General features: G+C 35.7%; 1 protein-coding gene across 1 annotated transcript in view; it reads right to left on the bottom strand.

Moving 5' to 3' along the window:
* The window catches only part of sema3d (sema domain, immunoglobulin domain (Ig), short basic domain, secreted, (semaphorin) 3D), a 49,283-nt gene that overhangs the window by 20,087 nt on the left and 6,694 nt on the right, over positions 1 to 22,502 (bottom strand). Inside the window, exons 2-6 of the mRNA XM_067420138.1 lie at positions 15,890 to 16,102; positions 3,460 to 3,620; positions 1,271 to 1,333; positions 462 to 581; positions 206 to 299 (exon numbers count right to left, since the gene is read on the bottom strand). Of these exons, the coding sequence (XP_067276239.1) occupies positions 206 to 299; positions 462 to 581; positions 1,271 to 1,333; positions 3,460 to 3,620; positions 15,890 to 16,070 (619 nt within the window). The 5' untranslated portion in view covers positions 16,071 to 16,102. The remainder of the gene's footprint in view (positions 1 to 205; positions 300 to 461; positions 582 to 1,270; positions 1,334 to 3,459; positions 3,621 to 15,889; positions 16,103 to 22,502) is intronic.

Raw genomic sequence — 22,502 nt, 5'->3', positions numbered from 1 at the left:
GGAAAGTTTACAGCTGGTACTCTTGACAGGGTGTGACATTTCTCCACAGACCTCCACTGGAAACATACGGGTAAGTTTAAAATGTCTGACAGTCAGAACAGACGAACCAGATTTTTCTTGGGTGAAAGCCGATCACGTGTAAAAAGTAAAATGCTCTTTACATTAGGTTTTTGTTTAAGAAAAGAAAGATCTGATTCATTCTCACCTGTGAGTACTGAAGCAAAAGGCTGTTTTGGATCAAAAGGGCATTTCATTCGGCCAGATTCCACAGTGTTGCTGTGGAGGTGCAGCCAGCTGTCCTGTAATCATTATACAAAAAACGCATTAATCATTAATAGTTGCCATGCAGGAGAAATTACTTAATAAAACTTTAAAATTATTTCAAGAATACTAGTCAATCATATAGAAATCTTGGCAAACTCAATATACTCTGTTTGGAAGCCAGTAATTTAATTTCTTGCCTCTTTGTGACCTTTGACCTCTAAGAAAGCACAGATGGGGTGGAAGGCTCCAGTGCCACAGGCGTAGACATGTGTCCGGTTATAGCCGTGCAAAACTCTTATGAAATTAGCACATTCGGTCTGAGGCAGAAATAAAAACAGTATGAGCATGTGCAGTGTAGTCAAAAAGTATGTGTATATTTAAAACACACACAAAAAATCCATTAATGTCATTGCAATAAATAGCAAACCGTCTAATTAAGTGGTCTTTATTAAAAAAGATACCGCAGCCATAATTTTTCAAGTAAAACTTTTCACAAAATGATGTCCGTTTGGTTTCAAATGATAAAACGATCAATATACTGTTTAAAATATGCTGCTTATCTATGTTCCTGTTATGACAAAAGCTGAATTGTCAGAATCATTATGTCATGTGATCCTTCTGAAATCATTCTAATAAGCTGCTCAAGATATTTTTTATATTATCTATTTATTTTGGTAATAATATAGTTACATATGTATGCTTTACACAAAAATAAATATATGTAATTATACAGTTTTTTATTATTATATTTAGTTTTAGTTTTTTTTTATTTTTGGTCAATAGAAAGTTCAAAAGAATAGCATTTGTTGTTTAAAATATTAATATTTTGTAACATTGTGAAAGCTTAAATCACTTTGGATCAGTTGAATGCATCCTTGCTTAAAAAAGTTATGTCTTCCTTTCAACTCTAGTTTACTGCTCTTTTTTACAAGACAGGTTTGAGTTAGAGAAGACAGTCTGTGTATTAAAATTTTCTTTCAGCAGACATATTCTTACTGATACTTACAAGAGGGTTTTTTCCAGCAAGTATGCACATATCCACCCTGTCTCTTGAAGCTGGCCAGCTCAGCTGCAAGTAAGAAACACACAAATGTTGGGTTTCCATGTTGCATAAGAAATTTTCATACACATAGTGATTTTTATACTGTACAAACATTATACACTATTCCCTAACCCTAAACCCCTAAACACAAACCTCACAGAAAACTTCTGTTATGGGCCATTTGGTCCCCATAATGTATGGTTTACCAAGACACCACACACACACACACACATGCAGTTATTTCAATTAAAATAGCAACAATTACCTTAAAACTGAAATAGTCAGAGTAAGAGTTTACAGTTGTCTCTTATGGCATTGTTACAGAAAAGTAAATTAACCATGAAGTGTAAACCATACAAAAATTCTTATTTAGAATGAGATCATGTTGTGACTCCAAGTAGGATTTTAAACAGAGTAATTCACTGTGTATTTAACAGATGAAAAGCTGCACACATGAAATACTGTACAAACATGGTTCCTGGGTTAAGCTCACGAGAGGGAGGATCACGTTCAGATAAAGAGTGATGAAGGGGCTGCTGGCCTTGTCTCTGCACACATGCGTTATGAAAGCTTAACTGCTTAGCCTACACAGGGCTGACCTTTGACCTTGACCTCCAAGAGCCGTCTCTATATGTAATATGCAATCCATGATTACACATGCTCGTGAGACGACTTTACATGACGGCCCTTTGAAGATTGTCGTGCCTTCCACAAACAGACAAAAGGGCTCTATACGTACCCGCCACATACAGTACAAATGGGAAAAAAATGCATGAAAATACATATGAGTCATAAACCCACACATGCATGACTTATGCATTTTATTATCTTTCTAAATATTTCCCATAACATATAGTTCATATGCTAAATATATGTTGTACAAAGCAAGACCTAAGCAAAATAAATATTCTTTCAAATGGCAAAATAAATGACAAAATCTGAGGGCAAATTTTAGGAGCAAAAAAGTACACTTGGCAAATTAAAATATATTTACATTGCAATACATACAACATTTTGGCAATACATTTTGGCATACTTTAAAAGCAAATTAACGCAAATCAACCCAAGGTTCGTATCTGCCTTTTGCCGAACTTGCTCTACTCCCTTTTCCAATCACACATCAGATCGGAAAGGCATTTATTTTCAATAAAAGTGAAGAAAACGTTCGAAAAGTTGAAATAAAGCACCTAACGTGTGTCTAATAATACAGTGTTTCTTGATTAGGGGTAGGTGAACAGAAGTATAGACCGTAAAAGTGAGTGGGTCCAATATCATTGGTCTTAAAAAGTGGTTGGGTCTTGTCTCACCCTCATGCAATGGTGCTGACACCCGTGACTGTATGTGAGAAAGAAAGAAAAAGAAAGAAAATACATTTTGTGTTTATGTGTGAGGGTCTTGTCATGGGACCACTGTGGAGACAGTGATTGACAGGTGTGATAATGGTAGGGTCAGCTCAGAAGCTCTATAGGGTGATGCTATGGGAATATCTAGATGTATTTAGAAATAACTGTGAGAACTTGTTGGGGAGAAAGTTTAAAGTGAACTAAAGGACCTCTTATGGCAGAGACACAAAATTACAGCTACTACCATAAATGTAATCTTAAGCTAAACAGATCCAGAGACTCTCAAACCATTCTATCAATTCATCTATCCAAGAATTTTTATGAGATTAGAAAGATATAAACAATTTTGATTTGTATTTGATGCAGATTATGTTATCCAAGAACAGGAGTTTTTGAAACAAAAAAGGAAAAATACATTTGCTCCCACAATAAAAACATGCACCTGTTTGGCAAAGGACGCTACGTTTTAATGGTTCAGTGACAGCAAAGATTGCTTGCGGCATGATAATTCCATGCTATGTTCTAAATTATAAAAACCTCATGATCTGACAAAATATTTTTGTGCTTATAGTGATCAGTGATCACTTGGCTTGTCATTCTAACTCTCACATCTATTGAAAACCTCATGCAAGGCTGCTTTTCCACATGAAAGAAATATGTCAAACAATCAGAGTGAATGAATGCTTTTCTGCAGAGAAATCTGCTACGTTCTGCCCCAGACCACACATAGTGTAAAGTCTTTACGTGCCTATTCAGAGACCTGATTCTGCATGTCTGCAGGTGTTAGCCCTTTAAGGTGTGTGTGTTTACCCTTTTGGGGTGTTTATTGATGTTGTCTGGGTCCAGTAGGTAAATGTGGTCTTTGGCTCCCAGCAGTAATCGGCTTCTCTCCTCATCCAAAAGTACTGTCTGAAACTTCTGTCCCTGGCTGGAACCCACAAATGGCACCACACTTCGAGAATGGATCAGCTCTGGAGAAGTCAAATGAGGGTCATCAATACAAAAATACACATGCATAAACAAAAAGTATTTACTGTATGCACAAACAGATTCAGAATAATGACTGGAGGTTTTCTAATGCAAATTTTTCTAATGCAAAAAAATATATATATATACATATAAAAATAAAAAAATATATACATATATTGTGATTGTGTTTGCATCTTGACGTCATCTAGTGGCGAAACACTGCCTTCAAAGAATAATAAGCACGTGTAATTCAGTAGCCCTGCCCACCGACTCGTGGCTGCATAAGCCTTCTTTGGATCCTAATATTAGGAATGTGTGATACTACATTTATTTTTAATGAAGTTCCAGCTCAAGTGGGGAAGAACGTTTGTGTGTTCGCTTCATTTAAATGCAGAATCATTTGTAAACAAGTCTCAAGTGCTCGATTTGCTGACACAATGTTGTGCCTTCTATACTGGATCCGACAAGAATGGTGCAACAAACTTATGTGAGTAAAATTAATTTTTTATATGTAGGCTAACAGTAGTCCTGGGGCTGTGTGTTTTCCAGGCTATCAAAATGTACGCCTGTCGGCAGAAATAATATTTTATTGATCTGGGCTGTGTGTGTGGATGAGAAATAAATCATTGTGTTTGTTAGATAAAGACGTTTACGAGCCCTGTGAGAGAATCCCGTTTGCCGCTTTCAAATCAATCCCTCACTCATGTGAACTGAACTGAGAAGGGGAGCTGAAGTTAAGTTAAAGTTGAAAGATGAAACATATAATGGAGAACTCAAGTAAGTTTGCTGAGCAACTTTCCTTCCAGCAAAATGGGCATCCAAATTCAAAACCTCAAAAATAAAATAGTGACTTGTGTGAGCAAGAGCATTTGTGCATGAATGAGGAGCATTAATGTGAGTGTGTGGTCCTGGTAAATCCTATATTATGGGGAAAAATGTCCCCACAAAGATGGCAAAATCCTGATTCCTTGTCCTGAAGACATTGTTTGGTCCTCATTAGGAAAACCACTTATAAATCATACAGAGTGATATGTTTTTGAAAATGTAAAAATGTTGTCTGTGATGGGTAGGTTTAGAGGTGGGTTAGAAGATAGAATATACAGTTTGTACAGTATAAAATTATTGTCTATGAAAAGTCCCCATAAAACATGAAAACCCAACAACAACCCAATCTCTTTTTTTCCAATGTACTGAGAGGCTCCATTATCTCTGTATTCAATATGATCTACAGTACCTATAACCTCAGGGCTATCTGTCACCTATGTGTTCAGATTCCATCATGATAAAGTGTTATCCTCTCTTTCACATCCGCCCATCTACAAAACCTCTCTTCACCTGCCAAACATAAACCAAGAGCCTCTGGGCTGTCTATAAGAATTCAGCTGGATCTAATTGCTCCACCTATCATTTCTCACATGTCAACACAGAGGCAGATTAGCTTGGTTCATTTGCAAGTTCGTTTCATACTTCACCTCCTGTGCTCTCTGGGTGAGCAATGACACATTCTGTTATTCTAGCAGAAGAATGCTGGTTAACAGCTTAGACAGCTGAGATGCGGTTGAGATTGGCGTTTGCGCATACAATGAAGGTAAGCCAAAATTTGTCACGATAACACAAATCAGCACATAGTTGATAGTTACAAGCTATCAACACCAACATAAGAGAGATGGAAACTCTCTAAAGGTGACGTTGTTAAGCCTTGTTCATATTCTCTTCGGTGCGTACAATCCAAACTCTCTGGATACATAATTCTTGAGATATTTTTGAAACACGTCATGACGTTTGACTAAAGCACACAGTCTTTGTAGACTTGGACAGAGTCCTAAAATTTCTCCACCCTATGTTCTGCTCTCCATGCACTCAAACATAACCATCTGCCAGCAGCCTCAAAGCAAGGAAATCTGGCAGTGTGCACATAAACACCATGGAAAGCAGGTCTGTAGATTATTTTATTTTTTTCTGATCCTCTTTTTGTTCTGTCTTATATTATGAATTTCACATATACTCATACCATTTGGTGGTAATTCTTTACATCTTCAGATTTTCAGCTACGTCTCTGCATCTGCTGTTTGCCATGGACGCAAATATTGTTTAAACATCCCTGTTGTGGTCGGGTCATGAGGTGTCAGAGCATCAAGAAGTTGAATAAATCTTAGGACTTAACTATTAATTCTCTGGGGTGCAGGGTCGAGAATGGGTCATTTCTGATCAATATTTACAAGACAACCAATCCCCTCCAAAATAAAACTTCATTCATGCTAATACCTGACTAGCTGAAGCTAATCTACTCTGCAAACAGTATTAGTTCAGAGCCCTGCTGAAAGATCCCCGCTTAGCAATGAGGTCTACAGAGATTTATCTGGAGCTATGGGGCTTTATCGGGATCCCTCATGAGAATAAAGCCCTCACTTCCACTCATAAGAGTACTCTATTAACTAAAGCAGGACACAACCACAAACATGTATGGAAGAAATCGCAACATTCAATATTGCAGCTATAGTAATAGAACTCCTGGCTTTAGAGTGACAACCTTAAAAAATACTGTAATAATTTACTCACTCTTAAAGAGTCACAAAAAAAATTACTTATTGTCTGTCATTAATTACTTATGTCGTCCGACACCCGTAAGACCTTTGTTTATCTTCGGAACACAATGAAGATATTTTTGTTGAAAACCGATGGCTCTGAAAGGCCACAATGTAATTTCCTCTCTCAAGGCCCATAAAAGGCACTAAAGACATCATTACGAAGCCCATCTCACTACAGTGGATCTTCGATCATTTTATAAAGCGACAAGAATAGTTTTTGTGCTCAGAAAAAAAAAATAGCGACTTATGTATTGTGGGCCGATTTAAAAAAAAAAATTGCTTCATAAAGCTTCGAACGGTTATGAATCAGTGTGTCAAATCAGCAGTTCGGATCGCCAAATTTCGCTTCGTAAAGCTTCGAACCGTTATGAATCAGTGTGTCAAATCAGCGGTTTGGATCGCCAAAGTCACAGGATTTCAGCAGTTTAGTGGTTTGACATGCGATCCGCATCATAATACGCTGATTCATTAAGCTCCGAGGAAAGAAGAAGTGTTTTGAAATAGGCTATAACTATATATGTCGTTATTTAGTTGTTGTTTTTCTATTCTCATCGCTTCATAAAATTTTTGTAGAACCACTGTAGTGAGATGGGCTTTGTAACAATGTCTTTAGTGCCTTTTATGGGTCTTGACAGAGGAAATGACATTGTGGTTGACACACAATTGAGATCAACCTTATTGCATTTTAACATTAACTATGAATAACATTTTTTTTGAAAAACTACATTGATGCGATACACACAGAAAAAACGAGAGCCATAAAGCATTAGACCTAGCCTACTGAAGCAGTCTAAACACATGCAGGGCTTGACATTAACATTTTTCCATGTCAGGACACCTGGAAAATGAATTTTTTTAAAGGGGCAAAATAAATGTACTTGCCAAACTGATCAAGTAGCCTAGCATGATTAAAACGCAAATAACAAAAAATATTTAGAGAATCTTCAAAACACGATTATGCTTCTGCATTCAAGTGGATAATATGCAGCAGACACAAAGAAACTGAGTTACAGTGGTAAAAATTCACACAACCAAGAGTACTGAATACCACCACAATCGAAAATATGACACTGATGTCTATGAGTTCAATAAATAAGTAAATAATATTAAGTCACTTACATTTTAGATGCAATATTGACTGTTTTAAGTTCTATTTTAGCAGCAAAAATTGTTCCAAACAAAGATCACAGCAGAACCATAGCACATCTCAGCAACACACAGCGCAGTATCAACAAACCAATCAAATCCATTTCAAATTATTTTGTCTAAAAATCACTGTTATGCATATACAAAATGATAACTTTTAATAACTGTAGCTTATTTGAAAATAATAATAATAATTGACTCACAGGATTGGCTAGGTCCCCCCAATAAAAAAAATAAAAAAATACTATAAATAATAAAAAGATTAATAATGAATAAATAAATAAACACAAATATATATACAAATCACTTTAATTTTTATAGTACTTTATACAATACAGATACAGATACAAAAGCAGCTTTACAGTGATAATAGGAAAACGGTTCAACGATGCAAACAATTTATTCGGCTGTACAGCAGCTCTATAAGAAAATAGTGTCATTGTTCTAATATGCATATATTTTATTTCAGTAGAAGACCCTTTTTATATTTGTGATTTGAACATTTGATATATTTTAAAAAGTAGGTTTGGCAAACAGTTTTGGTAATTTGAGTCTATTCCCATTCAAATACAAAGAGGCTATACTTCCATGCCTAGAAAGGCAATTGTCAAAATGGCCACAAAGTAAAATTACTTCGATAAGAACTTCTTTCTTATAAGTCACAATTTATAAGCTTGTAGTGTAAAGAAGGTATTGTCCATTCAGTTCAAACTTTACACATTGCTGTGCAGTTCAACCTTTACATTGCAAGCTATTTCAGCCCTATACTGTACATCATTTATCTTTAGGCAACAGCAAAGAATAAAGGTTGATGAGTGAAATACAAACCTATGAAGTAATGCACAATTTGAGGGGTTGACAAATGAAGATACCCCCAGCTATTCACCAGAAACTGGGCCACATGTTCAAGCTAATGTCACAGAGTAAGACTTCTTATAACATTTCTCAGACACTAAAGGATTACACTCTTAGGTGTAATCAATATTCTGGCTGTGGTTTGGGAAGAGAGCCAAACTAGTGGAAACTAGTTTAACTCTGTGTACAGTACATTAGGAAGACGCATGACTATATTTATGACCTGCTTGTTTTACATCTGTTTAGAGAGCCTCAGCCAACTGGGAGCCACAGTTATAAATTCATTGTATACTATACTGCGAGCCCTTAAATTGCTGTTTTCCTATTGCAAAACTAGGCTTTGTGTTTGCACAGCTTCACGTTCATGCATGTCTATACTATCACTTTATGTCAAACACAAGAAAATATAGCACTCATAAAACAATCAATAACCCACACTCAAGACCCCCCTGCCGAGGGAATCTGTCTTTAATAGAAATATTTACACAACCTGAAGATAATATTTTGATGAGTTTCACTGGACATTGTCATCTGGGAGTGATGTTAATGACAGAAAGGATATTGTTTAGTTGACTCCAGAGAACATTATGAGATGTATCTAATGCAGATCAGATGTTCTCCTTTAACCTTCCTTTCAGAGAAAAACAAGAAGAATCTACTGTCGGCCAGCCTTGAGGTGTGCACGCAGTCCTGCATACTTCTGGATAATGACACACTCTGTTTTAAAGGAGTGCACTAATACAGAAAAGGTGCCAATGCTTTTATGAGAGCATCTGCACAGATGAGGAATTGTGAAAGACTGTACTTCTGCATCCTCTCCAACAGGACCAAACATGGAGCGAAACAGCAAGTTTTAAGATCAAACTGACCTGTTCACTGTACTAAAAGGATAAGATAATCTTTTAAAGCCAAGCTCATACAAGACTGATGACTTTTTAATCTGTATTTTTGTTTTGTTTCCAGTAAAATATCTTAATATAAATAACCTAACTAAAAACAAGATTGATATTGTGTACAATATTAAGATTTGTTTTCAGAAAAGATACCAAGACTTAAGTTACCATTTCCACTGGGGAATTGCAGTGTGAAATGTTTAGTTATTTGCACTTTAACCCTTAAATGCATGACTGTTTCGCCAAACATTCTTACATATTCGGGTCGTTAGCGACCCGGATCTATATTTAACATGGATAGACCTCTACCTGTCGTGATTATATATAAAACTCCTGATTTTAGAGTAACATTTACAGAAGAATAAAATAAAACCTATTTCGTTACCTTTTGGAGCTTGGAAGGATTCAGTTTGAGCAGATGTTTAATACCATCATCATCTGTCCTCGTCAGAGTTCGTTTACCAGTATATTCAGCATCTGCCTCATATTCGCGATCTTGAGCATATTCTCCAAACTCTTTTTCAACGTCTTCAAAATAAATATTTTGATCACTAGCAGCTTCTTGAGCACATCCATCATCAAGAGACATGTGACACTAAAATTTGATTGTGTTTAGTACTTGCTCTCTGCTGTAAATCACTAAGCCATTTCAAGTTTTGCAGATTATAATTATTATTGTTTCGTTTTCTGACAGAGATAACTGAGTGAAACGTCACTTCATCATTGCGTATCAGACATAAAGGTGAATTGCGCCCTATTTCGTCATTACAGATTAATTTATCATTGTGCAAAAAAAATATAGATACAATCCTACACACCTTGGGTCGTTAGCGACCCTATACAATTTTGACAAAAAACTAGTGAAAAAACAGGCATTCAATTATAATTCTTTTTTTTTTTTTTCTTGTTATATTGTTTAAAATGGATTGATTGAGGAATACTAAGAAGGTTGATGTCTAACTTTAAAAAAATAATGAGGAGCAGGGTAGTGAATGACGTTAAAATATATGTATCAGACATGTTCCTAAAGGCCAAGTCCAAGTCAAGTCTCAAGTCTTCGCGGTTTAAATCCAAGCCAAGTCTCAAGTCTGTGTTCCATTTTTAGCAATAATTATTTCAACTAAATGCAAAAGTTGTAAAAAGTTATTATTTCAACTAGTTGTAAATTACTTGTAATTATAAATTTTCTGCTTCAAAAAATGTCCAATAAAGCACACAACGTATTACTTAACTCATTCATAAAACAATTATTCACAATAAAAAAAAGATTACTTTTTAAACTATATAACATTATACCATTTGGAATGTAGGGTTGAAATGTTGCCATCATGACAACATTTTTTATTTTGAGCTATTTGAGTTGCCGTAGTTTGTTGTTGTAGTCCTCAAGCAGTCATGGGTAATTTAGTCTCCTGGTGAGTGTTGGCTGTAACAAAACCAGTGTATAAATAAGTGTTACAGCAAACAATATTCCCATGACGTTTGTGATAAAGCAATATAATAAACGTATATTATTTACAATATAATAATTTTTCACAACTCTGTTTTTAAGTCCAAGTCCAATTGGAAGTTATTTTTTACGACTTAGGTGCGACTCGAGTCCAAGTCCAAGACTCGCGTTTCCATCACTGGTATGTATATACAACATTATAATACATTAATTATTATTATTAATTTCATATCAAAGCATAAAAGTATCCCAAAATTGGTCATAAAATCAACATACTGTACAGAATTTCATTGTAGAAATGTCAAGAAATTTTTTTCAGAGGTCGGACAATGCACAAAGCATAATTTCTAGCATAAGCCAGGCAGCTGTCTGTTCTTTCCACTCATTCACATTACATTCTCTTCAGAACATCAACTAAAATATGGCAAACTGACGCACAGCATGAAGGATTTTTATGCTAAAGAAACTAAAAATAAACAGAGGGCTCACCACAGTCATTCATATTTTTATTAGCATGAGTTTCCTGATGTGGATGAGGGTCTGTTTCAGTAGTTCTGGCATGCTGTGGGTCAGTTTTAGAGAGCAATACATTTTATTTTTCTCAGTGGCATAAAACAAACGCTGTATTCAGTTAACTTGACAAATTGAGGCAGGGATCGAATGCAGAAAGTGAGAAATAGAGAAAAGGCCTTTATCGCTTCTTGTTGGTTAGAAAGAACATTGATGTCTGGGACACTTTATCAATTGTCAGCACTATCTAAAATACATTCTGAAACAACATGCTATCTAATCAGTGGTGCTACTGATGTTGTAAAGCTCAGTGCAGATATATCATGCTTCTACAACCGTGGACAAAGTATGCATGACTTTTAACAATCTATGTGTCAGTGCACTTAAATGAGTATGGACAGGCTACTTTTAACAAATGTTTCTTTTACGCCTCACTGACTTTATAGCATTGTAGGTTTATCTTGCACTTCACTCCCACAAATTATACACACAGCTTAAATATGTGTGTGTTTGAGCGTGTAGCACTGCTACGTGTTGTCAGTGTAAGTCCAGCGATAAGCTCAAATGTGCTGTGCTCGTGGGATCACTGTTGAGATCAGAGCGTTAACGCCTTATTGACTTATCAAACCTTTGAAGCCGCAGCTGCAGTCGAGTGATCAAACACAACCACAGGTAGAGGGAGAGAGCGCTCACAGCATGCAACAGTAGTTAGCAAATAACACGAGAGATGCAGCCAGTTACAGTGAGGTACTGGGTAAAATCCCAGACCAGTGTAGTCATGGCCTTATGCACTCTCATTATGAAAAAAAAAACTTTTGTCCTAGAACTTCTGGCGTAGCAAGAGGTGGCTGTTATGACCATAATCACAATATGAGACATTTTATTTCAAGATAACAATATCATAATATAGTTATTTTGGCTTGAAATAAGGTTGATATAAAGTGACCATGTGAGACCAATTTCGATATTGCTGCAGAAACTAATACTAACCTAGCTAAAGATAGGTGCACAGTGTAAGATTTTGGCCATGATTTGGCCATCTGAGACAAATTTTGCAAATCCTAAAAGATTTATCTGATTCTAGGCTGAAATCCGAAGTCTATGATCGTTAGTTTGACATGTTCACCAGCAGCCGATTAATGACCGCTGCAATCAAATTTTACCTTAGATGAAATTCTGGCAGTGTCAGAAGATTTGCCGCACGATCCTGCAGATCTTCTCCTACGACGACAGTCAAATATCTTGGTTTTTTCAAAACGAACTATGACCAAAATGAGAACTAGAAATTTCTTTGCACCCACCATTTCAATCCCGCATGTAATGCACCTCACCGTCACCGAATGAGTTAAATTTTCTTGCTCGTGTCCTTGACTATCATACAGTCTGACATTAATGACAACTAAGATCGTACAGTGTGCCATGGCTTACAGCAGAGATCATATTTTGCACAGTCTGACAAGGAACAATCGTAAAGGACTATTATAAATCGCCAGGGGCGTAGCCATCTTTTTAGAAGTGAGGGGGACAGAAATGTCGTAATTATCCCCCCCCCCCCCCCCCTTTTTTTTTTGGACCAATATAATTTATCACATCTCTTGCTTTTAATTGGGCAAGATATCAAATACACTGCTGAACAATAACCACTAATTAATATCTATAATATTATTCTCCTATTTTTTATGCCAATTTTATGATTGGTTTATATACTACAAACAATTGTGCATTAATATTCCATAGATTTTATGCAATGTAAAAAAATATAGATATATTCTGATGTAAACCATGCTGTTCTCCATGTGAAGATATAGTAAAGTGTCATTTATTCCTGTGATCAAAGCTGAATTTATCGTCATTACTCCAGTCTTCAGTGTCACATGATCCTTCACTAATCATTCTAAGATGAGGATCTGATTATCAACACACATTTAGGATTAGTATCAGTTTTGCTGCTCAAGGTGCTGCTTAATTTTTGTGGAAACCATCTAAACATTTGTGGTAAAATTAAAAAAGAGAGAAATTAATACTTTTATTGATCAGGCATGCATTAAATTGATCACAAGTGATATTTTTAATATTAAAAAAGATAATGTATTTAATAAATGCAAATAAATGCTGTCCATTGAACTTTCTATTCATTAAAGAATCCTGAAAAATAACATGTAGGCTATCGTGGTTTCCACAACATTTTTAAGCAGCACAACTGTTTTCAACACAGATAATAATTATAAATGTTTCTTGATTATAAAATTATTTTTTATATCTTATATCTTGATTATATCTTGATTATTATATCTTGGTTATAACGATTAGTGAAGGATCTTGTGACACTGAAGACTGGAGTAATGATTATAAATTCAGCTTTGATCACAGGAATAAATTACTATATATATTCACATAGAAAAAAAGCTGTTTTAATTTGTAATAATATTTCAAAATAGTACTGTTTTAACTATTTTTGATTACATAAATGCAGCCTTGGTGAGCAGAAGATACTAAACATTAAAAGCTGCATTATTCATATAGCCTACTTTATTGTCAATAAATAGACTACATTGAGATGACTTGAAAAACACACATAAAGCATATATTGTCGCAATCGTCTGATTGTCGTCGTCACGTTTCATCACTCATAACGATTGTTTTCCTTCAGCTCAGCTACAGCTCCAGAGGTATTACCTCTACGAATCCGCTTTTGGACTTTCTGTGAGAGCGCGCCCTCCTCATATTTAGATTCGAATAAAATTACAGGTCCTGCATAGATAATTTTTTTGTCTCTGAATTTAAATCTTGATGTATTCACTTTGGTTTCTATGTAAATACATTTGCCCGTGACCTAAAGCTGTTTTTTAGCGTCCCTGTTAACTTGCCCAAACTCGCGCAGGTCCGAATCCCGCTTGGAGCGGGTCGACTAGGATCGGTGAGACCCAGTAAAAGTGCGGGGGACGAAAATACATTTTATTAAAAGTGAGGGGGACACGTCCCCCGCGTAATCTACGCCCATGTAAATCGCACAGTGTGCACCCGGCTTAACACAAGTAAACAAGCTCTCAAACTTACTGAAATAGTAACAGTACAAGTAAATAATAATAAAAAAACAAAGAAACTAATTACACACAATCAACTCGTAATTTTAAGACCTATTACATGCAAACCTACTGTTTTTACGTGAATACTTGCCAAGATGATCATTTGACCAAATATTTGTGCTTATTTGACCTTTTAAGTGCAATAAAAAAACCATAATCTCTAAGAACAAATAGGCTATTAGGTAAGTGTATCACTACTCTCGGTACATTGCAATGCAGTCTGAACTAGTGGCTGAATCCTGTCGCTGGTATTACTGCAGTGTAAATAGCTGCTCTAATTTAAAAAAAACAACACTCTTACCGCATGATTTCCCAACATAAAAATAATTGAGGAAAGCATGGGTGAGACTAATACGGTGGGATGGAGGTTCTTTTCCTAAAATAATATACGGGAATACGTCCATAGTAGGCCTGTGCATTTCGGAACTGAGGATGTTTACATCTCATATGTTCAACTTGCTGAAATGTTAAATATATTTCCCTTCCAAATTTGCATTCTGAATAAGAAATACATTAATTTCCCAACTAACCCTCCACAGTCCAGTGCTCATCTTCTCATTAACAGTGTTTTTCTTTTACTGATCATATTTCATACTTGAATTGACATTGTTGAATGAATCTGACTGATAAACACCCTTACGATGTTACCATGTTTTTTCGCGAAAAAAAAATTATCATTTGTATTAGTTTTACGCCAAATACCATGGTTAAACTGTGGTTAGCAAAACCATGTTTGATAAGCGGTTACTATGGTTTAACTACAACCATGTTGTTGTTTTTTTATTTGTAGTAAAACCATGGTTAATTTTTGTAAGAGAAGTTTTAAAATAGCGCGACTGCTTTGAATATTAATTTAGAATTTTGGCATAAATGTGTGAATTACATAGTGCAATGATGGTCAATAAAAATAACAGAGAAAATGACTAAAATACTTAATACATATATGTTCATTTAATCTCATTCATTAGGTCTCGCAGACTGTAGCATCCCGGTTGTTGCCAAAGCATTACAATCTATTTGCTATGGTGTTCTTGGTGGCCACTAGGGCATTAGTAATTGAATACTAGTCAAAAACTATGCTACTGCTTGAGAGACAGTGATTACAGGATAATCTTATATTACCATGACATTTGATATATCAAAAGCTCAAGGGAAAGTTGATTTCTCAATTCAACACCCCTTTAAGTAAAAAAAAATCTCTAGAAGTAAGCCAAATCGTTGTGAACAATTGGGGACATAAAACAAAATCATAAAATTAAAAGAAAAAGTTTTTATATTCTGAAGATGCAACATTTTATTTGAGGAATTATTTGAAGGATAGCCATTAAAATTAGCTTTATATAAAACCAATAGACCTCTATGGTATATCATCGTTTAGATAGTGAAGTGTGTGTGTGTGTCTGTTCCCAGTATATACAATATACAAAACTTGCATACTGCTACTGTGATATGCAGCACATCCCTTATGTACACTCAATCAGTTACATGGGCAGTCTAAATATTGACCTCATACAAGTGAGTTGTAAACCTCTCATCACACTCCAAAAAGTACTTCAAAATGTATCCTTTAAAAATGACTAACGTTCCAGCAGATGTTTAAAAATAAACATGGAGATTTAGCAAAACACAAAAGATTTAATAGATAATTCTAAAAATAAATTGCAGACATAGAGAAAATTAAAAGCTTTAGTAATAAATAGAATGTTGAATAAAGTTGGAAAGTCACATAAGGACACGTTTTACCTTTGTAGCCAAGTTTAACTCTTGGCACACTCTCCTTCATGCAGTCCACCTTGGGTAGAGAGAAGAAGAGCATCATCAAGGTAGACCACCAGACACTGGAGAACCGGCCCATCCCGATCTGGTGGTGATGCTGATGTCTGCTCCTCCGCTGCTTTTTGTTTTTCCCCCCAGCAGATTTCATGATGGATAGAGTGCAGTTCTGCTGCTGCGGACCTGTGATGGAGTGGACAGTTAGATGGAGTCATAAGGGAGTGGCTGGGCATCTCCGTGGGAGGTGTGTGTGTGTGTGTGTGTGTGTGTGTGTGTGTGTGTGTGTGTGTGTGTGTGTGTGTGTGTGTGTGTGTGTGTGTGTGTGTGTGTGTGTGTGTGTGTGTGTGTGTGTGTGTGTGTGTGTGTGTGTGTGTGGTGTTTGAGGTCTTGTTAAATCCCAAACAAATGTTCAGCTGCTTTACTGTGGTCTCTTTCAGGCATGTCTATGCATTTTAGCAGCTCTGCATCAGCTGCTGCTCTATTCAAGTCCTTTCTTTTGTCCACCAACACACATACTTTCTCTCCCTTTCTAAATCTGTTTGTCTCTAAACAAAAGGTCAGCTTGATGAGAGCAGCCACTTTCAGCCTTCTTTCAGATGCCTTCCTTTTATTTTCTCACATCATCTCTCATCTGCTCTGTCCCCGTCTCCCTTTCTTGCTTCTACAACAAACAGTATTGTAAAAGCTGAACGGCTGGGGTGACGATCATGTCTAAATCTCTGCTTCATTAGTCAACAGAGTGCCATGAAATTGTGGGACAGAGCGAAAAGACTGTTGTAGTCCATCTTCATTAGGAGATTTCCTTCAGCAGGGAATCATTGAGAACAAGGATTCACACACTCCAGAGCAGGGGCTCTCAATGAATGGATGAATGAAAGAGGGGATAGAGAGACTTCAACCTTGTTGTCCAACAACCAACTAGTGGGTTTATGTAGATTTTTTTTATCAGGGATGCTTTAAAGAAAATTAATTAAATGACTTATCAGTGAGTGCTTGAGCATGCTTACAGCACGCTGCGCTTTGGCATGTTGAGTAAAATCCTCGCGAAAAGTTTTGTCTCTAAACTCATCTTTCAAAGCACCCTTTTTTCTAAATGGCAAAGCTAAAATTCCAAATTCTGGAAGAATCGTATCACCTTCAATACATTTTAAGACATACATACTGTCAGACATCAAATCACCTACCAAGCAATGTTTTTATTATTATGTGATAACTATGACAACTCTGTAGGTTTAAGTTAGTTTAAAGCATTCAAGCGTGAGAAGACGTAAAGTCAACTCAGAACTTGTGCGGTGTTTTCCATGCATGCACACAGAAAGCACAGCACACAACCAGCGATTTCAGTTTTCGTTCTCATCTTTTTAGTGCTTAAAAAAAAAACATTCATGCAAAATTGTCAAAATGCCATTTCGCCAAGTATCCTTGTAATTACAGTCGCATTTGTCTTAAGTGGATGTAAATGATTAAGAAAGAAAACGGATGCGGATCATTATTTTGGATCCATGAAAATCACTTTTGTAGCTTTAACAAAGATTATATTCAATGATTACAGTGAAGTCCATCCAGTGTTATTGTATTAATAAAGCACTGTTTTTGTTTGTTTGTTTGTTTGTTTTTTGTATATTTGTTATATTGTATTTACCCATGTCTGTAATTTGTTTATTATTTTCTATGCAGGTTTCTTCCTCTACAAAAGCACAATCGTTTTAGAATATTGAAATTGAGCTAATAAATTCATCTGGTGATTTTCTATTTTTTTTTATATTACAACATAGCCGAAAAACGTCTCAGGTTACGACTGTAACCTTGGTTCCCTGAGAAGGGAACAACATATTGCAAATCCAATATTATGCTACCTATTTTAGACAAACTGATCGCACAGAATTCCATGAAATGAACACGGACACTTAACTCAAAAATCCGTGGTAGTTTCACGGAATCGCTGAAAATTCCGTGATGGGTCCACGGAAGTGATGTCTATGTATGTCAATGACAGGCAGCATCCGTGATCCACACACGGATTCCCAACACACATTTAATTATTTGCATTTGTAAAAATAGACATGATTTTATGAATATTTATAGCCTACTTTTTATATGTCGGAGCAACTAGCTCCACTCCTACCCTAAACCTACCCACTCAACAATCTAAAACACATAACAGGCAAATAAATGTACAGTCAGTTATTTATTGCAAAAACTGACAAAAAACAGTATAGAAGGATTAACTCATGTTGCATTCTAAGTCTTCTAAAGTCATACGATGTCTTCATGTGAAGAACAGAATTGATCTTAATGTTTTAATCGTTGAAATGATGATCGCGCTCCACACACGCACTCATTCATATTTCTCATTCAAATGACACACGAGACCTAATGGCATTTTACAATCAAAGCTGTTGTAATGACGCAATTGGTCACGCGACATACAACAGCCAATGCTGTTAAACCTGACCTGACGTTTCTTCCGGCAGCAATATTTGAAATGTATTAATATTCGGCGGATGGACTCAACGTTACTGATCGCTTTTGGGGATTTTCTTCACAGAAATCAATCGTTTGGCCTCGGAACACTTAGAATATTTGTAGTTTCTGAATAAATTGTGCCTGCAGTATCTGTGTATCTGTATCTATGTATCTGTTATCCTGTTTTTTTTATAATACACAAATGGGTAGGTTTAGGAAAGGGATTGATTTACGTGTTCAAAACGTGTCTGAATAAAAAAAATTTTTTTTTAAATAAAATTATGCTGACTGAATCCAACTGATGAATATAAGGTGTTGGAACTGGGAATCTGTGTGTGGATCACGGATGCTGCCTGTCATTGACATTCATAGACATCACTTCCGTGGACCCATCACAGAATTTTCTGTGATTCCGTGAAACTACCACGGAGACCAGGTTGATTTTAGACCTTTTATTTGTTGAATACCATACTATATTTCATGCAAATAGGGTCCATTTAAACACATCCACTGCATTGTTGTAATTTATTTTTAAATTGATTAATAATACACTGTTATCTAACTGTATGCTTTGTATGTACATTTCTGAAATACATACCTTGGAACGATATGTATTGTGAAAAGCACTATACAAATAAATGTGAATTGAACTGAATTGTTAAACAGAACAGAAACACGGTTAATCTTTGTTGTGTTTTTTTTTTTTTTTTTGACAATTAAATTTGTTTGACAAAGACATATATTGTCACTAAGGAATGCACACTTACTCTATTGCTGCCATTTGCACCCTTAAATATATCTCTAACTCTTACATAAAGATAAGTCAGATTTGTCTGTTTATTTAAAAGAACAAGGCGGCATCACAGCTTTGATGATGATTGATTTGCATTCGTGACATATAGAGCAGATTTAAAGGGGCTGAGGGAGCCATCTCAGAGAGCAAGTGTCATGACTGTATCTGCACAGGGGCTCTTGGGTAATGCCTGAGTCTTGGAAGTTCATATATCAAACAATAGAAAGTCTTACCCGTGTTTTTTATGATTTCTTTCTCCTACAGAAAGACAAATTTTTCCTCTGATTTGACATCACAGCTATTATGTGCTATAGCAAGCATCCCCTGGACACCTTACACCTACCACAGACATAGTCCACTACATTATTTTACCGTTTAGCTTCACAAAAGGTCAGGGCAAGGACATTATTATGAGCTTGGGTTACGTATTTGTGTTATTCTTGGCAGAGGTCAATTTTTTCACTGTGGTCATAGTTGATGTAAGCATTACCCCTTGCTCTGTGTAAATAATATTCATATCAACAAGCACACACAGACACTGAGGCCATGTTATGTTTTCATAATACTAATCACAACATACGAATAAAATTTGTCTTCGTTACGTCACAAGAAATTCATATCAGGTTCAAGGTGGTGGTTGGACTCTCTAAGACCAACACAATTTGCCCCCTCAGAATTACCATCATTGCTCTGCGGATATATGGCTCTATTTTCTGGTTTCAATATTTTATATAACCTAAGCCTAGTTATATTACTAGTTATATTACTATAGCTCACATGATCGTTATCTGTACAGCTACTATTTTGCTCATTAAAGAGGATAAATTTGAAGGCTAAAAAATATAATTATGACAAACAGAAATATGATTTTGTTGTTGCCAGAGATGCCAGCAAAAAAAAAGAAATTGGTTTGACTGAACTGAAATTGAGCTAAGTTAGTTTGGCAGCATTTATTTATTATTCCACATGACTAATTATACTTAAATAACTGAATTTGAATCACTTAAAATAGAGCTACGGCTATTTATTCTGAGTGTAACTGGTACAGTGGATACTGTTTGCTTGAGTATAAAATAGCAACTGCATTTTACACTATGCACTATAAGCATAGTGTAAAAATTACACTATGCACTTGTGTACTATAAGAAATGTTGAAGTGTAAATATGCTTTTCACACAAAATGTAAGTAAGTAACATATCTAAGCAAGGGTGGTCAGTAAAAGAAGTTAGTGAAACTATCCTTTCCCAACAAGTTTTCCAAATTTAAATATTTATATGTAAATATTTTTCCTATCAAGGTTTTAATCTATAGCTACATGAATGTAAGCTCTATGATCTACTTCGAAAGCTTTTTTTGTTTTCGTGTTTGCTGGATTTTATCTAGGTCTTGGACTTTATACTGACACCTACAGGTGTAAATGTAAAGTGAAAGTTTTCAATACTCTATTATTAGTTTTACTATATATATATATATATATATATATATATATATATATATATATATATATATATATATATATATATATATATATATATACACACACACACATTATAGTTATACTGTACTAGATACAGTAAAACTATAATAGATACTGTACAGTATATTGTACTAGATGCACTATATGTTACTACTGTACTGTACTAGATACACTATGTTAATGTGGTTTCCAAAGCATCAATTACTCTTATTCATAGAAATATTAAAAGCAAATTTAATGTTTTAAGTGCAGACCATAGAGCATATTTTCACTATGTAAACTTAAAGGTGATTTTAGATTTTCTACTAAGAAAAGTTTTACATATGAAGACATTTTCATAAATATTAAAAATTTTAAAGGACATTTTGCTATGTTGAGATCACATGATCAGCTGTTACTACTATCTTCTTTTAGTTAAATATTTTCAGGACAGGCATACATGTAATGACATACACAACAATTAGGCATAACATTATGGTATTTTATTGCTCTGTGGTCCAGTTCTGATACTCATGTGCCCACTGTTGGTGCTTTCGGTAATGGACATGGGTCAGCATGGCAACCCTGACTGGTCTGTGGCTATGCAGCCCCATACACAACAAACTGCAACGCATTGTATATTCTGACACCTTTCTATCAGAACCAGCATGAACTTGAGCAATTTGAGCTACAGTAGCTCGTCTGTTTTATAGGACACACGGGCCAGCCTTCGCTCCCTACGTGCATCAATTAGCCTTGGTATTGTCAGGTCAGTATCTTTTGATAGATACTGGCCGTGACCCGTTTGCCGGTTCACCACTGTTCCTTCCTTGTACCACTTTTGATAGATACTGACCAATGCAGACCAGGAACTCCCCAAAAGAGCTGCAGTTTTGGCAATGCTCTGACCCAGTCATCTAGCCATCACAATTTGGCCCTTGTCAGGCTCACTCAAATTCTTACGCTTGCCAATTTTCCCTGCTTCTAACACATCAACTTTGAGGACGAAATGTTGACTTTCTGACTAATATATCCCACCCACTAGTAGGTGCTGTGTATTCTACTTAATGCATTTACCCACACAGACTGACATAAAAAACACCATTTATTCCAGTCATAACTCTACTTGTATGTCTTAAATCTGTGTATACATGATTCTATGACCCGGAATGTGTATACACCTCAACTTAATACCTATAATGAAAACATTTGTAAAATCGTATTTCCTTTTATTTGTTGTGAATACATTGTAACTGCCTCAGGACATAACTGAATTGAACTGACAGGTTACATATGGAGCAAAAGTAAAAGCAGACCTTTAGGTCAACTCGCTAAATAGTATTTGCATGACACTTTGGGCAGTCCTTTGGCCTCAACTTAAATGTCATATCACACGGCATGAAAGCAGACAAAGACGATGTCATAACTATTTAATCTCAAATTTCATTTCTAATCCTCAACAACTGTTTCCTACAGTCTGTAAATTTGACTTTTTTTTATATGTATACAGCCATCCATGAATGTAATCATCATCATCAGTGGATCACTGCAATCTGGATGTTATGGTAAAGGCAAATGAAAAAGATATCAAGTATCCCCACAAAGTTCGAGAGAGGAAAGAGTAAAAAAAAAAAGGCTTTCAATTGTGTTCTGCAAACATTAAAAAGGGCGAAGCTCTCTCTTTAGACCTGTTTGTTTGAGCCAAGTCCATGTTTAATGATATGTTTTTAATCCCCCTTCTCATCTTTAAAGGAAGACAATGTTTTAGCTCTCATACCTGCACTTAGCTCAAGGAGAGCCAGGTGCATATCGGAGAGCAGAAAGAGAGCGAAGAAATTCCACCCTGCCAACATTCCAAAACCTCATT

This window comes from Pseudorasbora parva, chromosome 16 (assembly GCF_024679245.1).
Source record: "Pseudorasbora parva isolate DD20220531a chromosome 16, ASM2467924v1, whole genome shotgun sequence".
In the NCBI taxonomy this organism is placed as follows: Eukaryota; Metazoa; Chordata; class Actinopteri; order Cypriniformes; family Gobionidae; genus Pseudorasbora; species Pseudorasbora parva.
The sequence above is the reverse complement of the archived record's forward strand: the minus strand, read 5'-3'. Positions and strand labels throughout refer to the sequence as shown.